We start from the raw sequence: 27,111 nt of genomic DNA on the forward strand, positions 1-27,111 counted from the left end.
TTAACAACGCTTTTTTAAACCTGTGAGTCTGTCCTGATCCTCCTCTCAGAGTCCCATAATGAACCGGACCTCACACAGACCACAAACACAGAGCCGAGCCGAGCCGCCGCCAGCCCGCCACGATCTACTGCCTCACAGAAGACGAGCGTCTCTGAGCAGCACATTAACAGATCAGCTGAGTCTCACAGAGACGAGGGCACATTCTCACTTCTGTTATATACAGATACATGTTATACACTCATCAGGCTGCTCCTAAAACTCTAACAGTAATTCACAACTTCTGTTTTCTCTACAGAGGTTTTGTTTGATACACTTTGCAAAAGGTCAAAGATCATCTGTGATTAAATTCAGACAAATTTAACAACGCAGTCGATGCTACAAAAAGACAGATTTCCCGGCTGAAAGACAAAAACATGGACGATCACAACGAAGAGTCGGGAGAGTTTGCACGTTCAACCACAGAGAGACAAGAAGACATCTTTGTCACTCATTTAGCAAAAAACAAAAAGCACTTCATTTCATAAATCCACTGGGTGACGGGATGTCAGAATGCCTCCGTCTTTAAAGCAACGTTTGGAACAGGAAAGAAACTAAAAACAGGAAGTGAGCGACAGAGCTTTTGCTGTGGCTGCTCTACCTGTTAATATAAGAACTGCTCAGTCCATCGAAATATTCAAATCTTTGCTTAAAACTCCAACCTCTTTGCTCTGGCTTTTAATACAATTTGAGCTTGACATTTTGAAATTTTATTCATGCTCCCATTTATTGTGTTTTTATTGTGTTTCATTCTATATTTTATTGTATTTGTTGTTTTTACTATTGTGTGTTTTTATACAGCACTTTGGTCAATCAAGGTTTTTTAAATGTGCTATAGAAATAAAGATTGATTAATTGATTGACCTCTCCTCCATCCTTTAAGGTTATTTTCTGCTTTGATGTCATGACTTGGTTTTTAAGCAATAAAAGCTGCATGTCACACGTCGACTAAAGTGGAACGATTTTTTGAAGGATACTGAGACTGAACATCAGAGCGTTATTAAACACTGATAAATGATTCTGAGCTCAGAGTGAAACACCTCCTATCCTTCTGGTTCTGTCTTTTGTATTTAACATGTTTATCCTAAGACGTGTCAGACAGACATTTGAGGGTCAAACAGGACAGAATTTGAGATTTAGAAAATGTTCCCTTTCATTGGCTGCAGCGTCCGCAGTGTTCACACACAAATATTATAATTTAATTAAATTACATGCCAACGACCGCAGCGAGCATTCAGCTCTATTTCAACTTCAGCAATGTGTTTAGAATTATGTGCAGAGTGTGTGTGTGTGTGTGTGTGTGTGTGTGTGTGTGTGTGTGTGTGTGTGTGTGTGTGTGTGTGTGTGTGTGGGCGAGAGAAAGAGAGAGAGAGTCAGGGCCACTCGCTGACTGACAAATGGATTATGGGGCCATCACTTGTAGTGCCGCAGAAATCCCATCAACCCCTGTGGTGCACACACACACACACACACACACAATACGCTGCATCACACACACACACACACACACACACACACACACACACACACACACACACACACAATACACTGCACTCACACACACACACACACACACACACACACACACACACACACACACACACACACACACACACACACACACACACACAATACGCTGCACTCACACACACACACACACACACACACATACACACACACACACACACACACACACACACAATACACTGCACTCACACACACACACACACACACACACACACACACACACACACAATACGCTGCACTCACACACACACACAACACACACACAACACACACACACACACACACACACAACACACACAACACACACACACACACACACACACACACACACACACACACACACACACAATACGCTGCACACACACACACACACACACACACACACACACACACACACACACACACACAGTAGAAGAAGCAGGGTCCATTATTCCTCTCTCTCTTTCTGTCAATAATCAGCTGTTTTTTTTGTCGACCTTTTTCTACATTTTGTTTATTTTTAAAAAAAAAATTCAGGATGTTTTTAAAAATTATTTTTTTATTATTTTGTCTCCGTTTTGACATCGAGCTCAGAGTGGATGAGCTCCATGCTGATCACACGCCATCTGATGTGACTCTTGTGTCGTTTTTATTTTTTTATACATAAAAATACTTTGAATCTAAATTATTTCGAGGCTCAAGTCGAGCTCAGAGACGTCTTCCTCCTCTGGTTTTTGTTTAATGTATTTTTTTTAACTCCACGCCGCTGCATTAAATCTAAATACCAAAACGAGCTGAGCGTGGTCACCGTGGTGACGCTGTTGCAGAAGAGTCGCTCAGGGTCGATCTAAACGAACTGGCATCGTCTCAGATAGGATTATAACGTGTAAATAATTTGTAATATAATTGTTGTGGATGTTTGCCGATGCAGAGAGGCGGGGAAACTCACGCGGGGATTAATAAATACGTAAATGTCAGAACGGGACTGATGGGTAAAAACAGAACAAATGTACAGAAATGCAGGAAGTCATATTTTAGATTTTCTTAAATGAAAATGTGGATCACAATGTTTAAAAAAAAACATTCATTGATTGTTTTTATTGTTTTTCTTTTTCAAAATAAAAGCACAGTGATGTAAGACTATTTCTTTATGTGAAATGTAATTTTTTTTGTTTTTCAGAATAAAAGCACATTGAAATCAACGTGACAAGGTGTAAAAATTTGAACTTTGACGGATCTTTTTGCCCGGGCTCTGTTTCTAAAAAGACGTTTTTAAACTCAACCAGTTTTTTTTTGTGGTTAATTAAAGGCTAAAGCAAAATAATAATATGTTTAATGTTTTATTTTTTTAAGCCTAATTTAATTTTCACGTCTTTTAATTTGAAGGAGCTTAAATTAAATCATTCAGAAGAACAAACTTCTCATGAATTTAATAACCGAAGATGTAAAATTAAATCTTTAAACATCCGTTTTCTTCTTTTTATTAATCAGAGGAAATATTTAAATATGAAAAGATTAAAAAGCTCTAAATTAAAACGTGGCATGCGTCTCTGAAACGAGCCGACAGGAACGACCACAGCAGCTTTTAGCAACGCTGCAGCCAATAATCCTCTTTGTGCTTTTTAGCCTCTTTAACCTTTTCTGCTGCTGACGGTGACGCCGGGCCCGGTCCCGCTCCGACGCCTTCCTGTCCCTCTAATTACCCCGCCGCCGCTCAGCATGGACGCCTTAACCACAGGGATGAAAGTGTTTAAAACCGGTTCAAATATTTACAATAAAACGGATGAAATGTTTGATTTTTAACGGAGAGAAAAGATATTTTCATTTTGTTTCAGGAAAATTCAGAATGAAGATTTTAACGTTCAGACTCCACAAATATTACGATATTTAAATTCATATAAAATATAAATTAGAGCCCAACAGCTTTTTAATTTGTTTAAATAATTTTAAATGTAAATTATGTTTTAGTGTAAACATGAAAGAAACATCTTCAAAGTTTCCTTTTTTCTGTCAATGCTCAGACACTTAAATTAACATTTAATTCATAAAATTCACACAAAGCTTTGTCGTCTTTAAAAACAAAACGGCGTGCTTCATTTTAGACGCTGAGGCGTTAAAATCCACATATTTTTAAAAACACCACCATCAATAAAAACAATCCTGTAAAACACACAGAGTATAAATGTGAATAATTTGGTCCAAATAATTTAAAATATTTAACGAGATGGTCGGGATTCAGAGACGTTAAAAATCTGCAGACTTTAATTCAACAACTCGTTTAGTTTCAACCTGATGGTTACCATAACAACAGAGTCACTTTGTCTCCACAAGTCGATGCTTTACAAAATAATTATTTGTAAAACTTAAATTCAAACAAATACAATTTTAACATTTTACTGAAGCAGAGAATTATTTCATCCAACGACACCCGAACACACCACGACTCTTCAAATAAATCTAAAAATCTGCAGATTAAAAACATCAGTTCAATTAATAAAAACGTAAAATGTAATGTCAGACCCCCACACACGAGACCAGGAAATAAACTCCTCTGCCCACCGGCCGGGCCACACACACACACACACACACACACACACACACACACACACACACACACACACACACTTGGACCCTCAGCAGGAGGTCGGCAGAGTAAAAGAAAAACCTTCATCATTGTGATAATCTGTGAGCCGCCCGCCGCTGTCCTGCTGCTGCTGAAGGACCGGATAGTGAAAGTGTGTGTGTGTGTGTGTGTGTGTGTGTGTTCGGGGGACGGGGGTTGGTTTTGGTTCGACTGAGAGGAATTCACAAAGTTCACAGTCGTGTTACGGAGAGGATAAAGCCGCCTTTGTCTCATTAGCAACACAACTCCTCTGACTCTGAAGAGGAACCTGCAGCGCCAAAACTCTGCACCTGAACGCACCACGCAGAGCGTCCCGGCCGTGGCGTGCTGAACCGTGCGGGGCCGAGCAGGGCCGAGCGGGGCCGAGCGGGGCCGGGTGGTGCTACAGTGTTAAATGTGAGGCTGGCAGTAATAATGAGCCGTCCTCTAATGAACTCCACCAGCTCTTTCATGTCTCTGCCTCATTTGAACGACTCGGCCACAAAAGACTATTGTGAGCCACCAAAAACTTCCCCCGGACCCCCTCCTCGCCTCTCAGCGGAGTCACCAAACGGCCCCCGTCTGCCTGCCAGCTTCTCCCTCGCTCGCTCGGACTAAACCCCTCTTTTCTCCCCCGCTCCTCTTTTTTATTCTCACAGCCACCACAGCAGCGGTGACGGGGGGTGTCAAAGGTCTGCTGGCCTCGCTGACCACGACAAGCTGCTCGATGCGGCCCGAGCACCCCGCCGCGTCCCGGGGACACCGCCTGCCGTGCCGGGCACAGGGGGTGTTAGCTCCCTGGTGCGCTGTAATTGCCACAGCGGCGATGTGTCAGAGCCGGGGAGCCGAGCGCGATGTTCAGCTCTCAAACACAAAGCCGGACTTTCTGTGTTTTCACAAAAAGTTTCCTCTTAATTAGACGCAACAAGAGAGAAAGAGAGAGAGAGAGAGCGGGAGGGCGAGGAGGGGAGGCTCAGCCGCACGACAGCGAAAACCCCCGGCCGCGGCGACAGACTTGAGCTGGCACCCGTCCGCTAACGGGACACCGCGGAGAGAAAAGGGAGGGAGGGAGACGGGACGCTGACAGATAAAAAAACAACAAACAGTCCGACAAATCCAAGAGCTTTTTTTGGGGGGGGGAATAAAAACAGAAAGCGGCAAATTTCAGAAATAAGAAGAAGAAGAAGAAGAAGAGAGCGAGCAGGAGGAGGAGGGAAGGTTCTTCTTTTGGTTGAAGAAAAAAGAGAGGAAGGAGAAGAAAGAGAAAAAAAGAAAGAAATTGTGCCAACTTACCATCCACCAGGTCCTGGCTGAGATGTCGTAGCAGAGCTGCCATTTGATGGATCCTTCCGAGGTTTTCCCTGCCATTACGCTGTCAGCAAGCTTCATCTGATGCGAGCGCGCTCACCGGAGATAAGACACCTAATTGAGAAAACATTTGCACTGGCATGTTGGGCAACATGTAGCCTGCTCCATACCATATGGAATCATGGGTAAAAAAAAAAAAAAAAAAAAAAAAAAAAGGCTCCTTGACAATGAACCAATCTCATGCAGACCCCGTGGCAAGGTGAGCAGCAGTCATCTGCTCAGAGAGAGAGAGAACACACACCCCCTCACACACTCACACACACACACACAGCCGAGCAGAATGATGAGCCTTTTTTCCGCATCGCTGTGCACCTCGGGTCGCTTCTCTCCCCCCCTACCCCTCCTCGTTTTTTTTTTTTTTTTCCTCCTCGGGTATAATTAGGGCTTGAGCTTCGTTATCGCCATCGCCATCCTCATCGTCAACAAGAAAAAGAAAAAGAAGAAGAAGACTACACGGGCCCGACTGAACTGACTCCAAACAACTTGTTCCTCTTTTTTATGGTGACTTTAATGGGACGGAGGCAGGTAGAGGGAGAGGGAGAGAGAGAGAGAGAGAGAGAGAGAGAGAGAGAGAGAGAGAGAGGAGGGGGGAGAGAGAGAGAGAGAGAGAGAGAGGGCAGAGGGCTGAAGCTGCACGGGGCGATCCAGTCCTCCGTCCGGACACATGGAACTGCTTACACACTATCATGCTATGTTTTGTTTTGGGTTTTTTTTTTCCTCCCATCCAACCATCCTTCCTTCCTCTCTCTCTCTCTATCCCTCCCTCAACCCTCCATCCCTTCATTTCTTCCTTCCTTCCTTCCTTCAGAGTGTTTTGGCATAAATACCTCCAGACCGAAAAGGAGCGTCCCGCTGCAGCCCGGAGAGGAGAGCGAGACCTCGCACGCTGACCGCCGTCCGCCTGGACAACACCCGTAAGTCTGTTTCAACTTCACCGACGGGTCTGTAGACGCAGGAGAGAGAGAGAGGGGCGAGTTAGAGAGTGAGAAAAGTGAGAATGAGTTTTTGAAGTGCAGGAAAGTCGGAGGCATGAGGAAGACTCATTAATTAAAATTAAAGAGCGTGAGCTTGAACGTGTTCGAGCAGAACATTTTTAACGACATCTGTGGACAGAAATATCGTATTTAGTGCCATTTTTAAAAAGCTTTATAAATGTGTTAAATCGATTATTCACACGCTATGAGTCCGTTTCATTTGTAGTATTTGATTAACGGAGAATCTGCGTCTGTAAAATAAAAGTTAGGAGAGGTTTTTAAAAAGTCTTTAACTGAGTCATAGATCTAAAGATATTAGAGTTTCCCTCTCTCTCTGTTCACACCGTCTCAGAGGCATCCAATCAGGCGGATGGGGAGGAAAAGAACGACGGGGCAAAGGTCAGAGAGACACAAGGAGATCAGATCTTAATCCGACAAATCATCGAAAAGATTCTTATGAATTTTCTGCACATTTTTCTCTCTTTTCCAAATGTTTAATAAAAAAGGAGTTTATCGGCCGAGAGGAAAACTGAGAGGTGATTCCTTCTAACGTCTTTTAACTGACATTTTAAATGTCTTTTTTTTTTCATTTTAAAAAGTCACTTTTAAGCTGCCGCCCTCTGCTTAGACGTTCCTCCAGGTTTATTAAACCTCTCTCTCTGTTTCTGTCAGACTTTTAGAAAGTGCTAAATGAGACGGAGAGACTGATGTTGTTTTTATTCTGGACTTGATTTAATAACGTTCATCGTTTTATGATTATTAGGAAAAACCTCTTGAGACGTGTCATCTCGTTTTCAGGGAGGTCCTAGAAAATGTTAAAAAAAACATGTAGAGAAAAACAGAGAAGACTTTTGATAGAACGAGTAATAAAAACCTAAAAGAAGAGAGAGAAAACAACAGAGAAGTAAACAGTTAATATAGAAGGATGAGAAAGCGTGCAGAGTCCAGGGAGCGTCCTCTCACAGGTCAAATATAAACACAGACGGGATAATAACATCACAGTTGTTATGGAGAGTTGATAAAGATGTTTCTGAGAGGAGGACGAGGCGTTTTAAAACAGTTGGAGTGTCTCTTCACAGGTGAATCTAACAGAGATTTAAACGTAAAGATGTTGAGACTTCTAGAACTGAAAAAAAAAAGAGCTTGCTGTTGAGTGTTTTTTCTCTTTTTAACGTCTGCAGCCTGAGACGAATCTCTCACTTTGTGGGGCGATAAAGTTCATCTTGGTCTTGACTCAATCGCCTCATTGTTTAAAATGTGCTTCATAAATACATTTTATTTTATTTTATTTTATCTTTGTTCTCTCTCTTCCTCAGTGGGTTTCTACCTCGCTCCACATGTGATTTATTTTTCTGTCTGACTTTTATTCCAACAACATCGTGCAAAATCAACTTCAACTAATCTAGACATGAATTTATATTTCACAGGAAGTTGAACCCATTGCATCCCTTTAAAAACGATAAGAAGAAGAAACCTTAAAGCACTTCACACTAAATCGACTGTCGCTCTCTTAAACATCATCCATCATTTCTCTCCAAGTAGAAATACAATTTTTAACTCTTTTTAAAAAAAAAACTAATTTCCCTCTCGAGCTGAACTCATCAGGAAGCATTTTTACAAACACGTGTAAAGCTCCAGACTTGGGTAAAACATGCTCCAAAAAGCATAAAACATGAACACAGTTTCTTGTTTTAATATTTCTATTTTGTATCTTTATACGTTTAGAAACCAAACTCTGAGATGAAGAATATTCATGTTTTTGTATTTTTTACAGCATCAAAATGTGATAATTAAAGGGTTTTTTTATTCTGAGTTTATCTGCGCTTCATTGCTGTTCAGGGTTATTCACAGCATTTCTTCTTCATGGGTTCAAAATGTTAAATTCACACTGTTTTCTTTCCTCTTGTGTCTAAATGTCTGCTGCATGTTCCCGGCTGTAAAAGCTGCCGCCCCGTTTCTGCAGCAAACCACAAAAAAAAAAAAAAATGTTTGTTTAGTTTTTAAAAAAGCTTCATAGGACAATTTGTGGTTTTCCGTTTTTTGTACGGACACAGAAGCATGAGACTCTTTGAAACCTCAGAGTGGAGTGATGGAGTATTTACAGTCTCATTATTTGTCTGTTGTTGTTTCAGGAGGGGGAAGTCGCAGAGGCTCGTCTGAAGCAGCAGCGGCGTCCCATCGTGTCGCACATCAACAAACATGTGCTCGGACCTGTGAGATCATTTCACTGTCTGTTAGTGTCGGGGTGAAGGGAGGGGGAGGGGGGCAGGGGTGGAGGGAGTAATAAAGGGCTCGGAGGGAGGCGCGGGGGGTCTGTGAAGCTCAGGTTCCTAATCAGAGGGGGAATACCTGAACCAGAGCAGAGCCGCCATCAAACAGTTCTCCCATTGTGGCGGGCCAAACAGAGGAATGCGATTCAGCCGGAGATACGGAGGGATGTTCGGGTTGTTGGGGGGTAAGGTACACCGGGCCAGGAGGTGAGGAGGGGGGGGGGGGGGGGGGGAATACTGCACCGTATGTGCCGATGTCTTCCAAAGAAACGCAGTGCATGAGTTTACAAGGACCTGAGTTTCCTGGATCTGATCATATTCAGGGTCTGGATGCAAACAGAGAAACCTGGTTCTTCATGTCCCTGTAGACATGATAAATACTCGTTTCCTGCTTTATGATTACTGCGTCTTATCTGTGCAGGCCTGTGGTGTTTTACATTTTCAACACAAACCGCCGCAAATTTAGAAATCTGACAAAAAGTTGACCACTTGACGACTCGGTTAGCGTTTTGATGCTTTCTCCTTCTAAACTTTTAAATCATATTTAATTCTCCTTCTTCATCGCCTCAGGAGGTAGACGTTCTAGTTGTTGCCGCCATGTTTATTTTGCTGATACGTTACATGTGCTGTGTCAGCGCCAAGCCCCCCAGGAAGTGCACCGACTGTTGAAGCTAATTTGACATGGTGGCCAAACCTGGTACTGCAGCGTCACATGACACCATTGGGCCCTACAAGGCTTTTCCCTACAAGCGTCCATTGGGTAAGAGACTTCCTTAAATCAGCGGATAATTGTTTTTAGATACATCAACTTCCCGATACGAACCCTTGAAAAACCCTTTTTAAAATCATTACGTCCTAAAGGTTTCTATGGGCCCAGTAACGTGGAAGATCCGGGTACTTAAGTGCAAGTCGGACTTTTTAGCTTCAAGCGCAACTTAGCAGCTTTCACAGGAATGAACGAGGCTCCGCCCATAATGCTGTATCCGTTCTATGATACATCCCTGGCCTTCAAAGGCTGGAGGTAAAGGTGTCTAAATGCCACAGTATCCCATTTCCTTTCAGAGTTCCCTGATCCCAAACCCTGATCAGAACCGGGACACTCGAGTCCACGTAAACACACTGAATGAATTACGAGGTAAAGGTGTCACAAAATGTCTCCACAGAAACCTGATTTCCACAAAATAAAAAATCTTTGACACAAGTCTGCGTGATGAATTTGTCACTTTGTTCGATAAGATTATTGAGAAAATGTTTGTGGTTGAAGATATTTGGATTTCAAAGCTTTTTGAACTTTGAGCTTTAACGTCTGACCATCGAATAACAGCCGAGCGGGACGGTTCAACATTAACACTTTTATTAGAGCCCAAAAGATCAATCGGCCGATATTAGCATATCACTGATATTACTAGATTTAAAAATCACATATCGGTTGGGCCCCTAATTTGAATGCTGACTCTCAGCGAAGCTTACTAAACGTTTTACCTTTATATTGTTAGAAAGCCTGAGGATTAGTTTTCCTTTGCACTTTGTGTTTCATATTCAGGATAGGTGGGGAATCACTCGATGCATCGCAACAGATTTATTAATTTAAAGAATCCACACATTTTTAATTGGCATAAATCCAACTGGTGAACAATGGATCCAAACAAACGAACAAAGATCTGCACACCACGGAGCTCCCGTTTAAAAGATTTACTGAAAAGCAACTTTCAAGTCTGAGGAAGAGCATGTTGACCTGAATTGTCACTTATCAGTAAATCTTTGAAGCGGGAGCTCCGTGGCGTCCGGATGTTGTTTGTTTCTTTTTTCGATGTCACATTGCTAACATCTCTTTTTTATCGTTTACATGCTAATATCAGCAGTAAGATCATTTAAACCATTATCTGAAAACCAATCGTTTGTGTCGCTAACCTGATGGAGCATCTTCCCACTGTTTAGGGGTTAAAGGTCACCTCTCTCTTCTTCCTACGTTTCCTCTCCATCTTCAGCTTTCACTGTCAATCGAGACAACAAAAACAGCATCTAAATGAAGCTAGCTAACGTGAATTTAGCTTAAAACAATGTTCACGTCACTTAAATGAAGCTAGCTAACGTGAATTTAGCTTAAAACAATGTTCACGCCACTTAAATGAAGCTAGCTAACGTGAATTAAGCTAACGTGTGTCTCCTACACACTCGTAGCTCGTTGTCACGTATGACGGTAACGACATTACGACATGTTTATTTCCGTAGCCACACCGTAGCTCTTTTAAGCTAATAAATAAACGAGCCAACACGTCGGTTGTTCATGTTGACACTTCACGGGAATTTAACTTTTTAACTAAACTGTTAGCTGACACAAATTTAACTGTTCAAACTAATTCTGATTTAAAATACACAGTTTAATAAAAGTTAACTAACCTGAACAAAACTGTTAAAAAACAATTTAACAAAGTAAAATATAATTTAACAGCTGTGGACATTAATCATCAGTTCATGTTCAGATACTGAACTAAAATGTTGATTTTATCTTTAATACATTACAAACTACACCGTAGCCTAACTGTTACTTAAGAACTTAAGCAAAAATACATGTAGGTAACTTTAATGTTTCTGTTTTAAATCATAAATGTCAGACTTTAGTGAAGGTGTTAAAAGTCTTCACTTAAAGAAAACAAGTCAAAGTAAACTAAAGTATAATGTGACACATTAGCCGTTAGCTAACTGAGCTGAACAGTTCAATCTATATAAACAAACATCTCACCTGAACTATAATGTTTAAAAACCAGGTGAGGTTGGTTTCATTTTTCATGATCAAGGTCTTTTCCCACCGCCGCGTTTCAAAGCCTCAACGGCGGGAACAAAGCAAGGCGCCCGCATCGTTTGGGCAGAGTACCCGGATGTGTTGCTCTCATGTATGACTGCTGCTTGGAGCGTCTGGCCGGTCTGGCCGGGTGCCCTGAAGCCACGCCCCCTTCAGCTTTGTGAGCTTCTAGTTGACAAAATAAAAGCTCAGGTCCTGTCCGCTATTTTGTTGCTACTTTGTTGTTTTTGAACTACAGGGTTACAGTAAAACAATGAACACTTTAAATATGTATTAATGTCAAAAAGATGAATACTGATTATAAACACATTAGATTACACACACATATAAACAATATTAAACATACAATGTCTAGAATTTTATTAAAACTTTACACTTAAATATCTAAATTAATTGATATAATTTATATATGATGAGTACTTAAATTACTAAGTACTTTCCAGAAGTTATCAAAGCCAGAGAAATCCTTCAATTTATTGTTGTAACGGGATGTGTCCAAATTTGTCCAAGCGTGCAGCAACACCAGGCTAGTAAAGGGGACTGCGTGCCCTAAATTGGGAAGAACTTTTTTTTATTTTACGGTAAATAAACGAAGAAGAAAAATGTATACTTTATAGATCCTATGAGGGGAAATTCAATTTTACACGCAGGGTCTGAAATTAACTCTCTGACTCACTGGCCGAGGTGGCAGGCAGATGACAAAATTCACCAGCCAAAATAACAAATTGTATTTTTGTGTCACATACACGTCTGTTACAGTACATTTAATTGAGAAGGCATTATGTTCTGTTGAATCAATCACAGATTTAAGTCACAGATTCGATAATTTCATCAGATCAGGAAAATGAGAAATTGTAAAAAGAAATGTGCTGGCTTTTATTTTTTAAATAGGCAGTAGTTCCCAGACAATTTCCAGACCCTCCGGTTCCCAACCCGAGTCCCCACTAAATGAGCTGCTGCATGAAGGTTGTTATACATTTTATTGAGAAGGAATAAAAATACATAGAGGACTATTCAGGTGCTTGTTGCTACTGGCAACACTTATTAACATGAAGTTAGTTAACACAAGTTAAAAAAAAGGGACATAAAACGCTTCTATTAGTTTGTGATATATTTATCTTTTATAATGGAGTCGTGCAAAAAATGGCAAAAAAGTTTTGATTTCAAAATAATATATTGTTTTATTTATTTTAATTATCTGCATTTTTTAAAGGGTGAAAATAAACTTAATTGATAACATGTTAACATATTTTATTGTTTTTGTTGCTGCAGTTTTTTTTCACATCTTTTTCATTTTGCAGTGATGATTGAAGAGTCATTTATTAGATTTAAATGAATCGATGACACCCAGCATGTACACAGTGATTTCCTACACTTCTGATATGTGAACCAGAGCTCTAAGATTGGAGGTGAGTGAGTTTATTGAAGCCTAGACGTGTAGAATAAATGTAACATGCTGCTGTGAAGAAATGAGGACACAAGCTGTAACACATGCCTGTCATTACCTTGGCTCCCAGTAGGAGGCAGTGTTGTGTTTCTGGGGTTTTATCTCACATTTTTAGTTGATTTCATCAGGACAGATGTTCCTTTTTGTTTTCACTCTCTCTTCTGACTTCTCGTCTTATTGCACAAAAAGGTTCCTACTCACCTGCCGTCTGTCTGTGACCGACTCCTGCTGCTCTCGCTCTCTCTCTCTCTCTCTCTCTCATCCTGTTGGGATTAAAATAAAGACTTCGTGGTGAAAAGTGTGACTCATTTGTGTTCTTTGCAAAGAAATAAAAAAAGTCCGGGTGGAGATGGGAGACCAAACAGATTATTACTCACAGAAGCTCCTTTGTTTTTTGTGCAGGCGTTTATTTATCTTCACAAATAATGAGCTGTGTTTGTAATGCATCCACAAGCTTTGTCCATTTTTATACTTTACAATAAATAAATAAAAACTTTATTTGAGCAGGGGAGACCCACTGAGACCGAGGTCTCCCCTGCAGCAGTACAAATATAAACACAGTTCATAACAGAGACACTGAAACACGTTCATACACCATCATCAGACTGTGTCATCCCTCAACCACCGCCTACCTCATTCATGCATGGCCTGCTCCGACCTCCACCTCAGCATCAAGGGTGTGTATGTGACTTCCTGTGTTTCTGCAGCCAGCCTCTAGTGGACACTTGAGGAACTGCAGGATTTTACACTTCAGCATCAGCTTCATTTGTCAACACCGGAGGATGATGCTTGGTCTGCACCTGTGCTCTGCCTCTGGTCACTTCCTGTCAGCACCTCTGGTCACTTCCTGTCAGAACCTGTGTGGCCGATCAGACTTAAAGCTGTTTGTTTCCACTTCCTGTCGTTGTTTCCTCCTCTCTCCTCGCTCGTGTTGTTTGTAAAGAACACAAACTGGAGGTTTTTATCAGGTTCATTAATAACCAGGATTGCATTATTTGACCTTTTCCCCTTATGTCATCATGAACGACCTGATAGCTTTATGGGCGGTAGCTTTAATCCTTGTTGGATAACTTTGTAACGATCGGGCCCTGATGATAAATGTTGGACTGTAAGAACATGGAAGTGTTGGGAGGAGGGATGCAGATATTTTAACATTTAAATGGTGTGTGGGTTAAATGGTGAGTTTAATACAGACTTTTGACCTTTGACTTGGTAACTATAATCATTCTTCCTCAGTTTGCTGGTTTATAACTGCCCTGCTCCAACTTGATGTGTGTATAACTACCTCCCTTTACAGGTTGTATTTGTCACATCTGCATGTAGATGACAGTACTCCAAGTTAAAGACTGTTACAGGAGTTGTTACGACAGCGTTATGTTTACGGCACTAGACTGCTTTACGACAGGCAGAACATGCTTTTGCACTGCGTTATTTTCTCTCCTGAAAATGGAGCTGTATGTTGATCACCTACAATAAACCTGTGTGGAAAAAGTAACTCGACCCTCGATCATTCTACAATATTTAGAAGTTTTGTACCTCCTTATACTGAGAGTATACTTTACTTGATGTTTATATTCAACCCTGCTTTTATTTTGAAATAAAGTGAGTGTGACACCTTTTCTAAAATCTGAAAGGAGAAGTGTTTTTAAAAGAGAAATGTTCTCTGTTGTAAACAAGTATCTCTCTCAAACCGCTCCTCTTCCTGGAATGAATCGTAGTTCGATCAGCCCTCCCTCTTCTTCCTGCTCTCAAACACAGCCTGCTGCACTCTGTCCTCATACTTCATGGTTCCCTCCCCTTTAGATCTACAGTTTGAGGATGGGTGTAACCAACAAGAGCTGCACAGTCACATGCACATCCACATGCTTTGTAGATAAGAGGTGAAACTTGTTTTCCGTTATGAGGAAGTGAAACTCAGACAGTCGTTGTTACAGAGAGGAGAAATGGCGCAGAAAGGAGTTCAGCTGGACCGGGAAACCTTCTCTTGTTCGATCTGTCTGGATCTCTTGAAGGATCCGGGGACTCTTACCTGTGGACACAGTTACTGCATGAAGTGTATTAAAAGCCACTGGGATACAGAGGATGAGAAGACAGTCTACAGCTGCCCTCAGTGTAGACAGACCTTCACAGCGAGGCCTGACCTGAGGAAAAACACCATGTTGGCAGATTTAGTGGAGGAGCTGAAGAAGACTGGACTCCAAGCTGCTCCTGCTGATCACTGCTATGCTGGATCTGAAGATGTGGCCTGTGATGTCTGCACCGGGAGGAAACTGAAAGCCTGTAAGTCCTGTCTGCAATGTCTGGCTTCTTACTGTGAGAAACACCTCCAGCCTCATTATGAAGCAGCTCCATTAAAGAAACACAAGCTGGTGGAGCCCTCCAAGAAGCTCCAGGAGAACGTCTGCTCTCGTCATGATGAGGTGATGAATATGTTCTGTCGCACTGATCAGCAGTCTATCTGTTATCTCTGCCCTGTGGACGAACACAAAGGTCATGACACAGTCTCAGCTGCAGCAGAAAGGAGTGAGAAGCAAAGAGAGCTGGAGGTGAGTCGACAAAACATCCAGCAGAGAATCCAGGACAGAGAGAAAGATGTGAAGCTGCTCCAACAGGAGGTGGAGGCTATCAATGGCTCTGCTGATAAAACAGTGGGGAACAGTGAGAAGATGTTCACTGAGCTGATCCGTCTCATGGAGAAAAGACGCTCTGATGTGAAGCAGCAGGTCAGATCCCAGCAGCAAACTGAAGTGAGTCGAGTCAGAGAGCTTCAGGAGAAGCTGGAGCAGGAGATCACTGAGCTGAAGAGGAGAGACGCTGAGATGAAGAAGCTGTCACACACACAGGACCACAACCAGTTTCTACACGACTACCCCTCACTGTCACCACTCAGTGAATCTACACACTCATCCAGCATCAAGATCTGTCCTCTGAGGTACTTTGAGGACATGACAGCAGCTGTGTCAGAAGTCAGAGATAAACTACAGGACGTCCTGAGAGAGAAATGGACAAACATCTCACAGACAGTGACTGAAGTGGATGTTTTACTGTCAGAACCAGAACCAGAGCCCAAGACCAGAGCTGAGTTCTTAAAATACTCATGTGACATCACACTGGATCCAAACACAGCACACACACTGCTGTTATTATCTGATGGGAACAGAAAAATAACATTAACGGATCAGACCCATCCTTATTCTAGTCACCCAGACAGATTCACTAATTTGTTTCAGGTCCTGAGTAAAGAGAGTCTGACTGGACATTGTTACTGGGAGGTGGAGAGGAGAGGAATAGTTTCTGTAGCAGTCACATACAAGAATATCAGCAGAGCAGGGAGTTCGAATGAGAGTGCATTTGGATGTAATGGCAAATCTTGGGCATTAGATTGTGACAACAACAGTTATAACTTTTGGTACAACAATGTCAGGACTCGTGTCTCAGGTCCTCAGTCCTCCAGAGTAGGAGTGTACCTGGATCACAGAGCAGGTATTCTGTCCTTCTACAGCATCTCTAAAACCATGACTCTCCTCCACAGAGTCCAGACCACATTCACTCAGCCTCTTCATGCTGGACTCAGGCTTTACAGGTGTGTCGGAGACTCAGCTGAGTTGTGTAAACTGAAATAGACAGAAGTCATTAACGAGACAGATGTTTAACTTGCTGTGTTTTAAATCTTCAACTTGATTTTTATCCACGCTCGTTGCTGAGATCTGATCGTGGTCACCTGTCAATCAAACTTTATGGGCGGTACTTTGACCTCTTCTCGTCTGTTCTGTAAATGTTTGAGTGTCTTTAAGTGACACTCCTTCCTGTGTCTGTTTAGCCGTGGACTCTTTCACTGCTCAGGATGACTTTTGTTCACCTGAACTGACATTTCTCTGCGTGATAAATATCAACTTCTCTCTGCTCTCCATGTTTGATTATTTGTTTTCATACATTTATATTTTCTGTTGTTTCTGTTCTGATTCAGGAGTCTGAAGAGAGAGAGAGAGCAGCAAACTTTTCTTTCATGCTGATTTTCTCTTCTCATCACTTTGTACATTTGTAGAAAATCTATAAAATCACACTTAAAGAAATGAGTTAGTCAGAATAAATGTTGTTGTTCATATTCAAAGTGATGTAAAAATGTCCTCTGAGGTGTTTTAAAAATGTAATCCTCCTGATTAAATCAATAAGGAGATAAATCATTGTTTTGTGTGAGTGGAGATTCTGATCAAACAAAGTGATTGTGTGGATGAAGTGAATGTGTTCATGAAATGATTGAACACACTTTACTGATTTGATGTGTGAACAAACTGAAGTTTCTCATCCTGAATAAACACACGTGAACTAAATGATTTCTTCTTGTCTTCATTGCAAACTATGGAAGCCCATTTCCGCCAGTTGAAAAAATAAAAATGAAAACTTAGTTTTGTTGAGAATTTGTTTTTTTGCTCATAATAAGTCGAAATTATGAGGTTAAAAGTCAAAACATTTAAAGGTGACATATTGTAAAAAATCCTCTTCTACAGTGTTTTTGAACATATATCTGGGTAGCCTGAGTGTCTACTGACCCACAACATGTGAAATAAACCCATCCAGTCCTTTGTTTGTGGTCTGCATAAGTCTTACAACACAGAGAAAAATGCTCTGTTTCAAATGTGCTCTCCTTGTGATGTCACACTGGGATTCTGGTAAAAAAAAAAAAAAAAATCCCCTGGTATCTCCACTCATGGACTCCACCCCCAGCCTAAAACAAAACTTTTGAGCATTTTTATTCTCACAACAGAGGAGTGATGTCTACGGGAAAACTCAGGGGGGTCATAGAGCTCAACAGTGCGGTGAGTAAAAATCTCCTTCATTTCCTCCAACAGCTGATTTGATTTTTGGCTGTAATATAATAACCATCCAAGGTACACTGACCTCGAGCTACTTCAGTATGAAACAATCTCTTTATAATATCTTTAATATCTCTTTGAAAAAAACTTCACAACCCATGACCCATGAGTGTCACAGCCACGTCTCTGATTGGCTGAGCTTGCTGTTACCAAGGCAATGTCTCCCGCCCCCTCAGTGCTGTATGTGAACAGAGAAGTTTCGCTAGCATGCTAGCTAGTAGGTTAGCTAACACGAAAAGTACTAATAACTTTGACATGCTGCTGTGAATATAGTTTATGATTTCAACAACACAAACTACAAGATAGTGCAACACTAACATTAACAGTATAAACACAATAACAACGACTAAAGTTACTTTTAAGAAGAAGGGATCTCATTCGCAATGGATTGTGGGATGTGTAGTTCCTTGACTCCGGACAAGAATTATATCTTGTACCTATGCCTTTTCTTCCGTTTTTTAACACCGTTTTGGTGCCGAATTAAAGGTAATATAGTCATGAGTATTGGGATAGCTGGCTGTCTTGGTTCCAGGCGTCAATCTCTTAATATAAGCTCTCTCAGAACGCTCCGTTTTGGTGTGTGTGTCTCTTTAAAACCCTTTGACTTGCATTGTAACCATGCGGTTGACCTTTCTTCCGCCGCCATATGGCTGTATTTAAAACTCTGAAAACCTATCTTTGGCTGTTTATCCTCATTCACCTCATTGAATAGTGTATGTAACCCTTATTATGTCCAATGGGTGGCGCTGCTGTACATAATTATCATTGTCTTAAAACTGTGGAAAATACCGGTAGTGACTCTGCGCTGCACAGCTCCTCAGAAATCTCACAGAATAAGAGCAAATGTCCGGGTAAAAAAAAAAATCTTTTCACATATCATTTATAGACCCTCTAACAATCATATTTTAGTTGAAGGAAATACATTTGACAATAAAATATATATCTACGATTCCTCACAAAACATGGTTAACAGCTCGGTTGAGTTGCCGGTCTATGCAAACCGCCTGGCTCAAGTCACTCATTTCTTATTTAGTTCACGTTTTCTAACCATTGTTACTCATGTTTGTTAAATAAATTATAGATTATTTTAACAAGTTCTACTCTCTGTGATGTTTATATATGAAAAAACTAAACATTTTGTTGCAGAAATGAAAGAAATCCATTCATGCCCAAAGGAACCCTGAACAGGCAAGTTGACCAGCTGGTTGACCTGCATATCTGCTTCCTGATTGGGTAATCTGAAAAATATAACCTGAAATGTTGCTTAATGAAGAGCCAGCAACACAATTTTTCCAACAAATAATATTTTGCAAATGGATTTCTTAGCGTGGAAGTCAAAAGGGTTAAAAAGTGACTTTATGTTGACTACCTTTATTGTTTCAGCTCCAGCTGGAGGTTAAAGAGTTAATCTGAGTGAAGTTGTCTGTCAGGTTTCTGCTGCAGGAATAGAAAAAATACAAAGAAGAAAAACATGGAGTGTCTTCTTCCAAATCAAAAAGTTTCCCGTTTAAAATAATGCCACACACGCGTCATGTCTGCAGCAACACCAGTGTCCTCAGAACGTGTTTGTCCTGACTGTAACAACTATTTATGTAGCGTCTCAATATTTCCCTGACTTATTATATATTTATAAATCCATTTAAAAACGTACACAAACAGATTCAAACAAAGTCAAACTGGATCCCGTCAGCAGAGCGAGCGCCGACACGTTTCTCCAATTTATCCCTCAAATCCAATAAGTCTCCTGAATATGTGCTTATTCTGCTTCCTTCCTCTCACGCAGCACGGAGAGAAGAAAAGACCTGATTGTCAACATCTGTTCTCCCTTTGCCCCGCTCTTTGTGCAGCACGCCGGCGCCCCTGGGCGTCGCAGCAGCACCCTGCCACCCAGCGCTGCACCCGCCTGCCCCGTCCCGCTGGCTGAAGCTCAGTGAAGCCAAAGCGTCCATATGAAGACACGTTAACGGGGACGTCCACACCAGCTGTCCCTCCACCGCCACAGTCGCCACATCAGCCATATTAAATGACCTCCTGTGCACTCGCCTTGTTCACGCCGTCTCCCGTGGATTCTCCCTCTTGTTCTCCTCTCATTTGAAAATGTTTATCACTGCAGCATCTGCACTTGCAGAACATTAGAGGGCTCGCTCAAACGGAGCGCTCGACTAAAGCCAGGAGGGCTGTGTTTGTTTTTGTGCATTCCCCCCCCCCCCCCCCGTCCTGATTGCTGTCAGATGATTTTCTGTTCCAGGTGTTTGAGAGAAACACACACATCCTGCTTTATCTCTGCTGCTGTCAACCTTTAACATCTTATACTCAGGCTGAAGTGTAAATAGGCCAAATGATTTTACAGCCCACAACAGGAAGTGATTAACACATCACTCCAGTTTTAAGATTTGTGTTTTGTTTTAATCTGTGTGTACCGCTTTTCCTGTTCGGGGTCGCAGGGGTCAGCCTGTCTCGCCCCATGACAGCTAGGATCGACGTCAGAGTCAGCAGTTAACCTAACGAGCATGTCTTTGGACTGTGGGAGGAAGACGGAGAACCAGGAGAGAACCCACACATGAACAAGGAGAACATGCAGACTCCACACAGAGAGACTCCTGAAGGACGGGGATTCAAACCAGGAACCTCCTCACAGAGAGACTCCCGTCAGGCGGGGATTCAAACCAGGAACCTCCTCACAGAGAGGCTCCCGTCAGGCGGGGATTCAAACCAGGAACCTCCTCACAGAGAGGCTCCCGTCAGGCGGGGATTCAAACCAGGAACCTCCTCACAGAGAGGCTCCTGAAGGACGGGGATTCAAACCAGGAACCTCCACACAGAGAGACTCCTGAAGGACGGGGATTCAAACCAGGAACCTCCTCACAGAGAGACTCCTGAAGGACGGGGATTCAAACCAGGAACCTCCACACAGAGAGACTCCTGAAGGACGGGGATTCAAACCAGGAACCTCCTCACAGAGAGACTCCCGACAGACGGGGATTCAAACCAGGAACCTCCACACAGAGAGACTCCTGAAGGACGGGGATTCAAACCAGGAACCTCCTCACAGAGAGACTCCCGTCAGACGGGGATTCAAACCAGGAACCTCCACACAGAGAGACTCCTGAAGGACGGGGATTCAAACCAGGAACCTCCTCACAGAGAGACTCCTGAAGGACGGGGATTCAAACCAGGAACCTCCTCACAGAGAGACTCCCGACAGACGGGGATTCAAACCAAGAACCTCCTCACAGAGAGACTCCCGACAGACGGGGATTCAGACTGCACCACCGACAAATTGTGGCTTTAGAGGGAGCACAGAGGGGAGGGGGGCGGGGGGTTTGGTGCAGACGGAGCACTGAGGGAATGCTACTTTCAAAATCATGCTAGTTTTAGAAAATTACCAACCCTGCCTTTAAAATGGGGTTTGTGTTTCAGGACAAATATCACCACTCCAGGTGTGGAGATTCATGTCGCCATAGCGATGTAGTTCATGGTCCCTTCACCTTGAAATGTCTCTTCAGTGTGTGGATGATTAATGTGACGACTCTGGGCTGAAATCACCAAATTCTCCTCGCTGCTCGGCCCTGGTACAAAAGTATAATTTGAGTCGGAGATCCTTTGCAAGGCAAACAACATCATCTGGTGTTTTTCTCACTGTTTTCTTTCTGTTTTATATTGAATATTCCAGCCTTTAAAGGTCAAAAAACATGAAGAAATAAAATGATTATCTTTAAATCATGGCTTAACAGTACTTTGGAGAGAAATGCCCCCGATGTACAGATGTTTCCCATGTGCCCTGAACGCAGCATGATGAGGACAGTAACAAGGAGCTGCTGGACACGTGCGCTGCCGATTAGAAACACACTGCTGATGATGGAAGCATGTGGTTTACGGAGCAGAAGAAACAAATCAGAGAACATAATGACTTCATTGTTCTCCTGCAGAGAGACGAACACATCTGTGACAGCCGCACACGCCACCACCGCCGCTCAACGGCAACACCACAAAACTGAAACTATGAAGCTAAAACAAACCAGAAATGAGCCACTGGAAGGATTGACTGAATGAAGACAGTTTTATTAATGAATAAACATCAGAAATATCTTTTTGTTGTTCATCAGGGGAGGATACTAAAATAGTTTAGTCATGAAAAAACCGAAGTGTGGTGCTTTTATTTTGAAGGTGAACAAACTGAAGTGTGGTGCTTTAATTTTGAAGGCGAACAAACTGAAGTGTGGTGTTTTTATTTTGAAGGCGAACAAACTGAAGTGTGGTGCTTTTATTTTGAAGGTGAAAAAACCGAAGTGAGGTGCTTTTATTTTGAAGGTGAACAAACTGAAGTGTGGTGCTTTAATTTTGAAGGTGGACAAACTGAAGTCTGGTGCTTTTATTTTGAAGGCGAACAAACTGAAGTCTGGTGCTTTTATTTTGAAGGCGAAAAAACTGAAGTGTGGTGCTTTTATTTTGAAGGCGGACAAACTGAAGTGTGGTGCTTTTATTTTGAAGGTGGACAAACTGAAGTGTGGTGCTTTTATTTTGAAGGTATACAAACTGAAGTGTGGTGCTTTTATTTTGAAGGTGGACAAACTGAAGTGTGGTGCTTTTATTTTGAAGGTGGACAAACTGAAGTGTGGTGCGTCATGTTGACGAGCTGTTGACTCAAATCAAAACACTCGTCAATAAAGGGCTCGCTAAAGAGACCACAGCGGTTTATGAACCAGGAAGTGAGCTTTATCACCTTTGGCCTTCACCTGTCCCTGATAGATGACGTGTTTCTCTATCAACCAATAGGAAAGCAGGTTTTTTTTCAGCGCTGGTCCAATCGGAGCTCTGAGGAGAAACTGTCACTGCAGAGACTCTGTGGAATAAAGGGAAACCTCTGAGGTTAATTTATTCTGCTGGAGAGTCTCCACACACCAGAGCTGACACCGTCACTGTACGAGCAGCTGCTACCTATACCAGAGTGTGTGTGTGTGTGTGTGTGTGTGTGTGTGTGTGTGTGCGTGTGTGCGTGCGTGTGTGCGTGTGTGCGTGCGTGTGTGTGTGTGTGTGTGTGTTGTTCAAACATATTGAATGGTGAACGTAGAAGCAGCCACATAGCCCAGAGGACCAGCAGACAACATGGAACAGGTGTGTGTGTGTGTGTGTGTGTGTGTGTGTGCGTGTGTGCGTGCGTGCGTGTGTGTGTGTGCGTGTGTGCGTGCGTGTGTGTGTGTAGCGTGCGTGTGTGTGTAGCGTGCGTGTGCATGTGAATGTGTGTGTGTGTGTGCGTGTGTGTGTGTGTAGCGTGTGTGTGTGTGTAGCGTGTGTGTGTGTGTGTGTGTAGCGTTTTGAGCATTAGCCATGAGCACCATCTGCCTCTGCGTCCCTCGGAGGCAGCATGTTCGGTCAGAGCGCTCGTCAGTGAGTTTGGACGCGGTTGTGAAGCTTGGCTCGCCGTGTTCAGAAGATGTTCAACTTTTTTTTTTTTTTTTTTAATCCATCCGCAAACACTCAGAAACAGTCGATTATAAAGACGACGTGCTTCAGCCTGAACATTTTCTCTCCACATCAGGGATAAAATTCCTATCAACATAAAATCACATTAAAGTTGATTTGTTTTATTGGTGAGCTGTGATGTTTGCAGCAGGATGTCTGATGAGACCTTTAACTATGGGAATCAAACCGTCTCATTACTACTCACAAGCAAATGTCAATTGTCTGAGGGGAGCGAAAACTGAAGAGGACACACATGAAAGTGCTCATTAATCTGGAACATGGAGGTGTTTGTGTGTTATTAAACATCTTTGTCAGGTGGCCTGTGACATTTGTTCCTCAGGACCAAAAAACAGCAACACGTCAAGAGCGCCACTTTCTGACCTTTTTGTGTCCGTGACCTCATTCTAACTCTTACAGATTTATATAACAAGTTTAGAAGTTGTCAAATGAATCAGACTTTAACTTTTTGTGTTTACTGAGCTGCAGATGGAAAAATGAGACGAGACAAACTTCACTGATCGCTTAGTTGGAAAAATTCACTTTTACAGGAGCTCAAGGTCGAGGAGGTCAAAGGTCAATCGAGTGATGGACAATGTGACAGACATTTATCAAATAAAGACAGAAATACAATAAAAATGTAACGCTAATTAATCACACTCTGAAGTGTAAAATATGAATTACTTGCTACATTTTGAACTCTCTTTCAAGTAAACTGCAAAGCTAGCTTGCTAATAATGCTAACCTAAGTCACATAAGGTAGCTAGCTAGAATAGGAATCAAAGACCAAGCTGCTGTGGTTTCTGTTGTAGTTTTAAAACACCGTTGAGTAAAGTGTGCAGCTAGTTTCCTTATACGTTACCCGGCTACATCGTATGAAAAACATGGTACATACGTTAAGAAGCTAATGTGGCTAATTAATTGCTAGTGTTAGCTACACATGTCTCCTTATGGAACATTTTATTCACGTGACAGCTGACTGTTTAACTGACTAAGCCGACTTCCAACAGAATTTTTTTGTGCTTACGTTAAAACCATAGACTGTGAATATTAAAGGTTTGAAGCCTGAGTGCATTGTTGTGTTAGCATGCTAATGTTAGCGCTCTTTAGTTAGCTCGTAGCTTCACATTGTTGTGTTAGCATGCTAATGTTAGCGCTCTTTAGTTAGCTCGTAGCTTCACATTGTTGTGTTAGCATGCTAATGTGTGTCTCTGTGCGTCTTGACACAGTCATCTTTATTAAAACTAAAAACCACACTTGATGATAAATGCTCGATATTGAAATATATGAATGAAAACTGGAGGCTCTGTGGTCTCTGTGTTAGTCTCATGTTTAACTCTACATCAGTGATTACATTAGTGTACACGTCCGGTCCTCTGAGGTCCGTCCGGGATAATGAAGGCGAGACGGCGCTGATGAAATATGGGAAGGACTTTTATTTTATTTATTTTTTTATGTTTATATATTTTCACAATGAAAGTGACTTATCGGAAACGGCTCACTGCTTACGCGATTATAGCCTAAATAAAACCATCGGTTTGAATGATTCTGATGACGTGGATCTGTCAGTGAAGTTTAATATTTAGTGAAATAAAATGTGTTAGAGACATCAATATGTATCTGCAGGCTTCAATTCATCACTTCACCGTCTGTGTCGATGATTTCCCATGCCTCCAAAATGAACGTACGCCAGGGTCACAGTTTGCTTACCGGTGCGCACATTTTACCGTCAGGTTTGTTTTTATAGATCACAAACTTTGCATGAGAAAAAGCGTACGCTAGTTTCAGACCCCGTTTTGTGCGTACGCAACGGTTAAAAATGAGACCCCTGTTACTTTGCAGAGCACAGGAGTTGCTCGTCTACCTCTGCCTGCTTTGGTTTTTGTGTGTTGCAAAAATGTGACACACGTGACACACTAATAGTCGCCTTGTTGTTTCAGGTTACAGTGTAGAGTCAACTGAATCACCTCAAATCAGCATTTCCAACATAAATCTGCACACATGTTCCTGCTTTATGGAAACGAACGCAGTCAGAGGATGCGAGATGAAATTTAAATTCAAACACAGCTGCAGGGCTCGCAAAACAAAAAGCCTCTCTGTTAGTCGTACATGATTTATGGAGGAGTGTGTACACGACTACGAGCATTTAAGTTTTTTCATGCAGAGTTAGAATTTAATTAAGTTTGTCAAGAGTTCAAATAGAACCACATCAGATCTTTAACATTCATAACCTTACATGTACTTGATAAATCAGTGCATCAGTAAATCAGAAAACATGGTGGAAATATGTTGTTTATTCTTATCTAGATGTACCAAGGATATAAAAGCCAGCTTCCTGAGCCTCTCTGTCTGCTTGAGTCAGACCGAAGTGTAAATTCCTGCAGTTCCTGGAGTGTCCACTAGAGGCTGGCTGCAGAAGCACAGGAAGTCACATACACACCCATTCTAAAAAGCCTGTTTTTACAGCAGAGATGAACATGTTTACAGCCTGGTTCAAAAAACCAAATAGGTGTGCTTAGCTCATGTCTCCATGGACACACGTTAGCATTACATTTTTATTGTATTTCTGTCTTTATTTGATAAATGTCTGTCACATTGTCCATCACTCGATTGACCTTTGACCTCCTCGACCTTGAGCTCCTGTAAAAGTGAATTTTTCCAACTAAGCGATCAGTGAAGTTTGTCTCGTCTCATTTTTCCGTCTGCAGCTCAGTAAACACAAAAAGTTAAAGTCTGATTCATTTGACAACTTCTAAACTTGTTATATAAATCTGTAAGAGTTAGAATGAGGTCACGGACACAAAAAGGTCAGAAAGTGGCGCTCTTGACGTGTTGCTGTTTTTTGGTCCTGAGGAACAAATGTCACAGGCCACCTGACAAAGATGTTTAATAACACACAAACACCTCCATGTTCCAGATTAATGAGCACTTTCATGTGTGTCCTCTTCAGTTTTCGCTCCCCTCAGACAACTCTGCACGTCGTCCTTGAAGGCTATTTATACGCCGTGACCTTTAGCCGTGTCTTAATGGATTATCAGAAGGCACTCATCAATTCAGCTGGCTGAGGGCTGACGGTCACGTTGGCACCGAACTTTAAAGTTTTGGAGTGATTTGTTCGGCGCTTTTTCCCTGATAAAAAAAAAAACACGGAGGCAGTGCGGTTCCCTCCAAAAAGGCCCTGAAGACAGTAGAACGGCGGCCAAATGACGTGGAGGCAGACGCCTGATGCCAAAAGCGCCACGGTTCCTCGCCTGAAACAAGACATTGTGCGGTTTGTGTTGGCATTTGAGTGGACAGGCGGGGCTGGTAGCCAGAGAGACCCCGGCTGTGCTGATGTCCATCTTGGCACATCACAGACGATCAGGAAGAGTGGCCGTGAGTGGCAGCCAAGACTGTCATCCTCATGTCCTCTGACAGCCAGGATCCTCCCATTTACTGACAACCCCCCCACCATCCCCACCGACCTCCCAAAACCTCCATCTGAAAACACACAAACCTCCCCCACCAGACACCCCAAACTCCAACACACACACACACACACACTCGGCCTGTAGAGGAGGCTGTAAAATGACAAATCATTTCTGTCACATGAAGTTTTAAAGACTACTTTGGGACCCAATGAAATGCTTGCCTTTATTCTTTTTTTAAAGGAATTAGTGCCCAGGCCACCACTGCTCCCCTCTGGAACTGCCCCCCCCCCCCTGAATACAAGTGAAAAGAGGAGCATGCAGCTAGTGTGCACTCAGTGTATCTTCAGTGTTTGGACTGAAC

At 42.3% G+C, this 27,111-nt stretch overlaps 2 protein-coding genes across 2 annotated transcripts in view; one reads left to right on the forward strand and one right to left on the reverse strand.

Moving 5' to 3' along the window:
* The window catches only part of nfia (nuclear factor I/A), a 61,509-nt gene extending 55,504 nt beyond the window's left edge, over positions 1–6,005 (reverse strand). The window contains exon 1 of the mRNA XM_065956402.1: positions 5,438–6,005. Within this exon, the coding sequence (XP_065812474.1) occupies positions 5,438–5,533 (96 nt within the window). The 5' untranslated portion in view covers positions 5,534–6,005. The remainder of the gene's footprint in view (positions 1–5,437) is intronic.
* An 8,929-nt stretch (positions 6,006–14,934) lies between these two features.
* Positions 14,935–17,337, forward strand: LOC110003054 (tripartite motif-containing protein 16-like). Its single transcript, XM_020658749.3, has one exon. It carries the CDS (start codon positions 14,950–14,952, stop codon positions 16,627–16,629), a length of 1,680 nt encoding a protein of 559 aa, XP_020514405.2. The 5' UTR covers positions 14,935–14,949; the 3' UTR covers positions 16,630–17,337.
* Positions 17,338–27,111: the final 9,774 nt, after the last annotated feature.

The sequence above is a fragment of the Labrus bergylta genome, chromosome 6 (genome assembly GCF_963930695.1).
Source record: "Labrus bergylta chromosome 6, fLabBer1.1, whole genome shotgun sequence".
NCBI classification, from domain to species: domain Eukaryota; kingdom Metazoa; phylum Chordata; class Actinopteri; order Labriformes; family Labridae; genus Labrus; species Labrus bergylta.

What these genes read in the sequence shown, in the direction of transcription:
- LOC110003054 (XM_020658749.3), top strand. Translation starts at nt 14,950, where the DNA reads ATGGCGCAGAAAGGAGTTCAGCTGGACCGGGAAACCTTCTCTTGTTCG.